This window comes from Thalassophryne amazonica, chromosome 17 (assembly GCF_902500255.1).
Source record: "Thalassophryne amazonica chromosome 17, fThaAma1.1, whole genome shotgun sequence".
NCBI lineage: Eukaryota > Metazoa > Chordata > Actinopteri > Batrachoidiformes > Batrachoididae > Thalassophryne > Thalassophryne amazonica.
Genome location: NC_047119.1, coordinates 15,438,224 through 15,446,991, shown reverse-complemented (window position 1 = coordinate 15,446,991; position 8,768 = coordinate 15,438,224). Strand labels below are relative to the sequence as shown.

The window sequence follows — 8,768 nt, the reverse complement described above, 5'->3', positions numbered from 1 at the left end:
CCATGCAACAACATTCCCACTAATCCCAAAATAATTTTCCAGTCTATCAAGTAAAATATAATAGTCCATCACATCAAATGCATCTCCATCTTGCAGCCCACTTCTGGAGCATATGTGCAGATGATATTCATAATGACCACCCCTTCAGCTTTCAGGTGATGATGGTCATCGTAAACCCAGGCCTCCACCGATGCAGCAGGGGAATCAAATTTATAATCTGCATATTAAATATGATGAGCTATGCAGTGGCTTAGTGGTTAGCACTATTTATTGCCTCACAGCAAGAAGGTTGTGGGATCGCCTCCCACCTGGTGCTTTCTGTGTGGAGCTTGTCCGCTTCACCTTTGTTTGCATGGCTTCCCTCCAAGTGCTCTGGCTTTTAAAGACATGCACATCTGGTGAATTGAAATCTTTAAATTGACTGTGAATGCATTTGTCTATATGTGGTTCTGCGATGGACTGGCAGGGTGTACCCAGTGACCACTGGGATAGATTCCAGCTCCTCTATGACCCTTAATTAGAATAAGTGTTTATAGAAATTGAATGAATGAACATTAGATTTCCCACAAAATTTATAGCAGATGCTGTTCCTGACACAACCCTTATGCAAACTTGCAAAACAAGCCGTTTGAAAGTGTTCCAATGAATACAACTCATGTAGTCACACCTACAAGACATTTTGAAGACATGTTCGGATACGTGGTGGTTCAATAACTTACCGAGACAGTTTTGCTTTAGTTTGTCACCTGGCTGTACATAGACACGCAAGATAAAAGGAAGATGAGGGTTCTTTGTCCTTTGTCCTGTAGGTACAGACGGGTTGAGAAAACTGACGGGACACCGACACACCCTTTTCCTGACACGCTATTAGATTTTTGTTACATCCCGTATCCTAGGTGTTGTTCGTCTTTGCCCATTCAAAGTTAAAGATTTGCTGATTATGTCACGGCCCACCCACCTGTGGGTGTTTAATGAGTTTCTTTTCAGGACAGAGCTCCATAACCACACAACGTTCATGCTTTGTGGTGTAGAGTTGAGTCATTAAAAAATTATAGAACAGGATTTGTGGGATCTCAGCTAGGATTCAAAAAGAAATTGTTGAAAAACTAAACATGTCCAAAGTTTTTTTTTTTTTCATTCCAAAGAGCAGGACAGTACAATCCAGGCCATCCTGTGTGATTTGAATTTTTTTCCACAAGCGAGCACAGGCCCGTCAGAGTGTCTGTGGGCTTCCCGCCTCTGGCCCCTCAGGATACGACTGTGAAAACATCAAATCCCAACAGATTATGTAACGTGGTGGAATGTTGGAAGTTTGCCATGGACTTCTGGATCGTCTCACACAGAGTGAGTCCGTGGCGTCTCACCAGTGGAACATAACTTCACAATCAGGAAAACGTTGGCCAGACACTACATCAAAAAACTAATTAATTCAACAATTGCTTGGAAAAAGTCGTTTATTATTTTCTACAACAATATGTCAAGGTTTTACACTTTATGGCAAGAAAGTAAATAAGTTAAATATGCATGTTATCAGAAATGAGCATTTAAATATAAATATTACACTTCAGAATACCTGCAATATTTAATGTGTTCCTTCTCCTACAAATATTTCACGGTCTACAATCCGTTGGTCTCTGCGGCACTTTAAAAAGAGCCGGAGAAACCATTACGCTGACACACTTATTAGCACAACTCACGACAATACCGGCCAGGATCAGTTAAGTCTTTTGTTGGAGAGTTGCGTGCAAACAATACGGAACAGGAAAGAGAAGATGCCTTTGAGGTAATAACAGGGTAACGGGAGAACTCGATGGCGGTTTGTTGTATATAAATACCAAAGTCAGGGGTCGGCCTGGAAGCGCTGGAAAATGGGTTTAAACTCAGCCATTCAGGGAGCAGTCTTTGTTTGCATTTTACGTACGAGTACAGTACACCATGATCACCTTCGGTTAACTCTCCGTGCTGTACAAGAAGTAGTTCTCACATTCTCAAATCTGACGATAAAAAATACAAAACTTCAAAGGAGCTTGTGGTGCAGCAACACACCGTATCTCGCATGCAGTCATTCCCATCTTATAGCCCACATCTTCGAGGTGGCCTCATGGATTTCTTCCTCATTCCTTCTGTGGCATAGGTTAGAGGTCATGACCTCTACTTCTGCGGATTAAAGTCTAGATGTTACGCGTAAGCAGCAACTGCTATGAGAATCTGCAGTGCCATGGAAATGCAAGGTATCTGTCCAACAATGTAGGCAAGAGAGCGGGTCGGCGCACGCAGCACAAACAGGTAGGCTATGCTGTGGACCACACGGGCGAGGAGGAAAACCAGGAAGTGAAAGCGAGCCACAGTCAAGGAAGGGCCTATAATGGAGTAGACAGCACCAAGGAACAGGAAGGGGATGATGTTCTCGAGGTCATTACGGTGAGCTCTGCAAGAAAGACAACAACAGCGACTTGGTCAAAATAAATAAAAAACAAGAGCAATCTGAGATTTCTGACTTCTGCCAAGCGTTGACGAGGACTCAAAATAAAATATATGTGATTCACATCGTGACCTGGACTTTACCTAGATCCGGATTCCACAACACAATGCAATAATTGCATACTGATCCAGAATGGTCCGACTGATCAAGATGTTGCAATCTGATATTTAATTCACAAGCTGAAACAAAATAGTGTCTTCCTGATTTTGGTTTTACATCGTGATGTTGTATCCGTGAAGTAGTTTTGACGTAATCGTTAAAAGTCTACAAAGTGATATCCTGAGTCAGAATCTGGATCCGGATCCAGATCATCTCTCAAATCTAATGGAGTCTTCCAAGGCCTAACACCAATGTGTGGTGAAAATATGGTGAAAATCTGTTAAGTAGTTTTGACGTCAACCTCAAAATCCAACAAAGTGGAGCAGATAAATTGAAATCCCAACCTAGAATCTGGATCCAGATCATGTCCAAAATTCAGTGGAGTCCTCCAAGGCCTAATATCTATCTGTGCTGCAAATTTCGTCAAAATCCGTGCAGTAGTTTTGACGTAATCCTGCTAACAGTCAGACAAATGAAAAAATGCCGATGATTTTAATTACATCCTTGGCGGACGTATGAATCTCTATGAAGAAATGTCGATTGGTATGGGGGGAGGAAATTGCAAGTCTACCTGTCCACTAGATGTCAGCATTTTAGTCCTTCAAATGTTTCTAAGTCACTTTCAATTTAGTATTTTGAACATTATGAAACATAATTATTTTATGAAACAATAATTTAATTTTGTGTTATAGAATTTTTAAGTACTTGTTCTGTGCAGTATGAGAATGTGAAAAATTCTGGAATTGGACCCAGATAATATGAATTCTGGTACTGTGCAAGACTTCCAGAAGTGTGCAAAGCTGCTGTACAGATACAAATACTGTTCAAAGTTCCAAACTTTTTATGCAAATCATTGAAATTAAACCCCAACCCTTATCACATCCCTGAACAATTTAAGAAAATTTCCAGGATTGCTCAGCAGCTGAGACACCAGCTTAGACCCTGGTTTCAAATCCAGAAGCATGCAGCGCCATTACAGAAAGAGTGGCCAGTGTCAGGGGGTCAAATCCCCCAACGATGTACAACATATATACGTACAGTTTTCTTCATCAGTTTTGATTATTTCCAAACAATTTACTTCCTGTTGCTTCCAAACGGAATTATTTTCTGGACTAAAAATTTGATTTAGAATTTTAAAAATTAAAGTGAATTCATTTCTAAACTAAGAATTCAATTATGATTTACAGGATTTTAAGAAGTGATAATTTTTTAAGCATCTAAGTTTCAAGTGTTTCAAATGACTCAATGTCCAAAACATTTTAGGTCATTTAGAGTTTTGAAAAAGTTGATTTTTCTAAAAGCCAGGATTTCATTTTGTATTTTAAATCATTGAATTACTTCATGTGCTAACTCAGCCACATGGGGTGTGCAGCCAGTACATTCTGAGTGCCGGTCCCAAGCCTGGATAAATGAGGAGGGTTGCGTCAGGAAGGGCATCCGGCGTAAAACAAGCCAACCCAACTATGCAGACTCAGAATCGAATTCCCATACCGGATCGGTCGCGGCCCGGGTTAACAACGTCTGCCACCGGTGCTATTGCCCAACAGGGTGCCGGTGGAAATTGGGCTACTGCTGGGTGAAGATGACAAAGAAGAGGAGGAAAACGTTGCCACGAACAGCGGGATAAGAAGAAAACTAGAAGGGTGGAAATGAGAGTGGGGACTTTGAATGTTGGTAGTATGACTGGTAAAGGGAGAGAGCTGGCTGATATGATGGAGAGGAGAAAGGTAGACATATTGTGTGTGCAAGAGACCAAGTGGAAGGGAAGTAAGAGCAGGAGCATCGGCGGTGGGTACAAGTTGTTGTACCATGGTGGGGACAGGAAGAGAAATGGTATTGGGGTCATTTTAAAGGAAGAGTATGTTAAAAGTGTGTTGGAGGTTAAGCGAGTGTCTGACAGGGTGATGAGTGTGAAGTTGGAAATTGAGGGGGTGATGATGAATATCATCAGTGCATATGCCCCACAGGTAGGTTGTGAGATGAAGGAGAAAGAAGATTTCTGGAGTGTGTTAGATGAGGTGGTGGAGAGTGTGCCCAAGCATGAAAGAGTGGTGATAGGAGCAGACTTCAATGGGCATGTTGGTGAAGGGAACAGAGGTGATGAGGAAGTAATGGGTAGATATGGTATCAAGGATAGGAATGGGGAAGGACAGATGGTAGTTGATTTTGCAAAAAGGATGGAAATGGCTGTGGTGAATACCTACTTTAAGAAAAGGGAGGAGCACAGGGTAACATATAAGAGTGGAGGAAGGTGCACACAGGTGGACTACATTCTTTATAGGAGATGCAAGCTAAAAGAAATCACAGACTGTAAGGTGGTAGCAGGAGAGAGTGTCACTAGACAGCATAGGATGGTTGTTTGTAGGATGACTTTAGAGTTAAAGAAGAAGAAGAGAGTGAGAGCTCAACAAAGGATCAGATGGTGGAAGCTGAAGGAGGAAGACTGTTGTGTGAAATTTAGCGAGCAGGTGAGAGAAGCACTAGTTGGAGGGGAAGCAATTTTGGACAACTGGAAAAGTACTGCAGATGTGGTGAGGGAGACAGCTAGGGCAGTACTGGGTATGACATCTGGACAGTGGAAGGAAGACAAGGAGACTTGGTGGTGGAATGAAGAGGTCCAGGAAAGTATAACGAGAAAGAGGTTGGCGAAAAAGTTTTGGGATAGTCGGAGAGATGAAGAAAGACAGGAGTACAAGGAGATGCGGCGTAAGGCGAGAAGAGAAGTGGCAAAAGCAAAGGAAAAGGAATATTGCAAGCTGTACAAGAAGTTGAATAGTAAGGAAGGAGAAAAGGACTTGTACCGATTGGCCAGACAAAGGGACAGAGCTGGAAAGGATGTGCAGCAGGTTAGGGTGGTAAAAGATCCACATGGTAATATGCTGACAAGTGAGGAGTGTGTGCTGAGAAGGTGGAGGGAATATTTTGAAGAGTTGATGAATAAAGAAAATGAGCGAGAGAAAAGGCTGGATGATGTGGTCAGAGTAAATCAGGAAGTAAAAGAGATTAGCAAGGAAGAAGTGAGGGCTGCTATGAAGAGGATGAAGAGTGGAAAGGCAGTGTGGTAGAGAGGTGAAGAAGAGAGTGCAGGCAGGGTGGAGTGGGTGGAGAAAGGTGGCAGGAGTGATTTGTGACCGAAGAATATCAATCAATTTCGATCAATTTTATTTATATAGCGCCAAATCACAACAAACAGTTGCCCCAAGGGGCTTTATATTGTAAGGCAAAAGCCATACAATAATTACAGAAAAACCCCAATGGTCAAAACAACCTCCTGTGAGCAAGCACTTGGCAACAGTGGGAAGGAAAAACTCCCTTTTAACAGGAAGAAACCTCCAGCAGAACCAGGCTCAGGGAGGGGCAGTCTTCTGCTGGGACTGGTTGGGGCTGAGGGAGAGAACCAGGAAAAAGACATGCTGTGGAGGGGAGCAGAGATCAATCACTAATGATTAAATGCAGAGTGGTGCATACAGAGCAAAAAGAGAAAGAAACACTCAGTGCATTATGGGAACCCCCCAGCAGTCTAAGTCTATAGCAGCATAACTAAGGGATGGTTCAGGGTCACCTGATCCAGTCCTAACTATAAGCTTTAGCAAAAAGGAAAGTTTTAAGCCTAATCTTAAAAGTAGAGAGGGTGTCTGTCTCCCTGATCTGAATTGGGAGCTGGTTCCACAGGAGAGGAGCCTGAAAGCTGAAGGCTCTGCCTCCCATTCTACTCTTACAAACCCTAGGAACTACAAGTAAGCCTGCAGTCTGAGAGCGAAGCGCTCTATTGGGGTGATATGGTACTATGAAGTCCCTAAGATAAGACGGGACCTGATTATTCAAAACCTTATAAGTAAGAAGAAGAATTTTAAATTCTATTCTAGAATTAACAGGAAGCCAATGAAGAGAGGCCAATAAGGGTGAGATATGCTCTCTCCTTCTAGTCCCTGTTAGTACTCTAGCTGCAGCATTTTGAATTAACTGAAGGCTTTTCAGGGAACTTTTAAGACAACCTGATAATAATGAATTACAATAGTCCAGCCTAGAGGAAATAAATGCATGAATTAGTTTTTCAGCATCACTCTGAGACAAGACCTTTCTAATTTTAGAGATATTGCGTAAATGCAAAAAAGCAGTCCTACATATTTGTTTAATATGCGCGTTGAATGACATATCCTGATCAAAAATGACTCCAAGATTTCTCACAGTATTACTAGAGGTCAGGGTAATGCCATCCAGAGTAAGGATCTGGTTAGACACCATGTTTCTAAGATTTGTGGGGCCAAGTACAATAACTTCAGTTTTATCTGAGTTTAAAAGCAGGAAATTAGAGGTCATCCATGTCTTTATGTCTGTAAGACAATCCTGCAGTTTAGCTAATTGGTGTGTGTCCTCTGGCTTCATGGATAGATAAAGCTGGGTATCATCTGCGTAACAATGAAAATATACACACACAAACATTTAAGTGTTTAAAAATGTTTTGAAACAGTGATAATACAGTACAATACAGTGACAATACAATTCACACCTCCGTGTGAATTGTATTAAGTGTTTTGAAAAGCGAATTGCTTTCTGAGGCAGCTTGTTCATTTTAACTTTATATATATATATATATATATATATATATATATATACACACACAAGGTTGGGTAGGATGACTTTGAAATGTAATCAGATTACAAGTAATCCAAATGTATGTACATACATACACGTAATCCACATGTATTCTTTCAAAGTCATCCTACCCAACCTTGTGTGTGTGTGTATATATATATATATATATATATATATATATATATATATATCACCATCTGACAAGCTGTGTTTCATCAGTTTTAAAATTTAAAATAAAAATAAAATAAAATAAACTCCCAAACACTTAGTTTGTCTTAAATCCATTTGGGGGGAAAAAAAATGGGGAAAAAAGCATAGTGAGTCACTTCACTGTGGCATTCATTGCCTTGTATATTTGACAAAGCTGTTGCTCTTGTAAAACTGAGCCAAAAGAGAGCATTGCAGTTTTCCTGCTTCCAATAAACCTCATCCTGTGGAAAAACCCATTTAACCAGTTTAACAAAAAAGATTTACTGGTCTCAAAAAAAAAAAAAAAAAAAAAAAAATTGACCTCAGCTTTGGCCTGGACATTTAAACAGAATGGGAAAAACAGATTGGAATTTTTTTTTTTTATTTTTTTACAGCCTCTTTCCTGTGTGGATTCACGGATCATTTTCCTGACATGTTAAAACAAAGCAGTCTCCAAAAACCACGTCATCAAACTCTGTTACCTTTAAATTTTTAGTTTGGAACACAGCAAGTGTGTCGAAACACAACAAACATGCTGCCTCAGCTGATCACTTACTGGATGTAATGTAAGTTTGACAAAAAATACAAACAATACGTGGTCTTCAGAAATGTAACGTTTAAGTCCTCTATGACGTCTTAATGGAGACTTTGAGCTCACCTGCGGCACCTTTCTACGTCCGGGTCCTCTCTGTAATACTGCATACCTCCGTGTCTCAACGCGTCCTCGGGGTTGGCAAAAGCCTAAATTTCAGAAACCAAATTCAAATAAGTGAGTAAGAAAAAAAAAAAAAAAAATCAAACACCATGTCGAAGTTTGCTGACGTTCAGTTTCCACGTGGGTCCGATCGCGCGCTCACCTTTTTCCTCAGCCTGACTTGTCCCGTTATTATCGCGATGATGTACATCTTTATCACCAGAAGGACGCCGTAAAAAACGAAACAGGAGAAAACCTCGTTTCCTATCATGATGCTGTGCGTGCGTGAAGCTGCTGGAAAGTGAGAGTGAAGCCCGAGGGGAACACTTTTTGTAGTCAGCCAGCCTCCGCCCCTCACCGACATCATGTCAAGTTCTCCCCCAGAAATTCCTTTTTATTTTTCATTCGTGACTGTGCGTCTTCCAATAAAAAGGGGAAACAACGCGAAAAGACAAGTACTTAATTTCACAATCATCATCTAATGTTACCTTCTCTCCATATACGGAGCTACAGGGGAGGACTTCCACCTGGAGATATCCTAACATGGAATGAGGAAGCCCATGTTAAAATGTCCTATTTCATAAGAGAAATAAACATGTTTACAGGCTGGTACAAAAAAAAAGCTTTGGTATCAATAGCTAGTTTCCTCCTCCATGAAAATTCAGTAAGGTACAGTGTTGTATAGTAACGAAGTAAAAATACTTCACT

At 40.9% G+C, this 8,768-nt stretch overlaps 1 protein-coding gene across 1 annotated transcript; it reads right to left on the bottom strand.

Moving 5' to 3' along the window:
* Window positions 1–1,440: 1,440 nt before the first annotated feature.
* On the bottom strand, window positions 1,441–8,403 carry ptges (prostaglandin E synthase). The gene is made up of 3 exons (XM_034192598.1): window positions 8,224–8,403; window positions 8,025–8,107; window positions 1,441–2,428 (listed from the first exon to the last, which is right to left on the bottom strand). Exons 1-3 carry the CDS (start codon window positions 8,329–8,331, stop codon window positions 2,179–2,181), a joined length of 441 nt encoding a protein of 146 aa, XP_034048489.1. The 5' UTR covers window positions 8,332–8,403; the 3' UTR covers window positions 1,441–2,178.
* Between the last annotated feature and the right edge of the window lie 365 nt (window positions 8,404–8,768).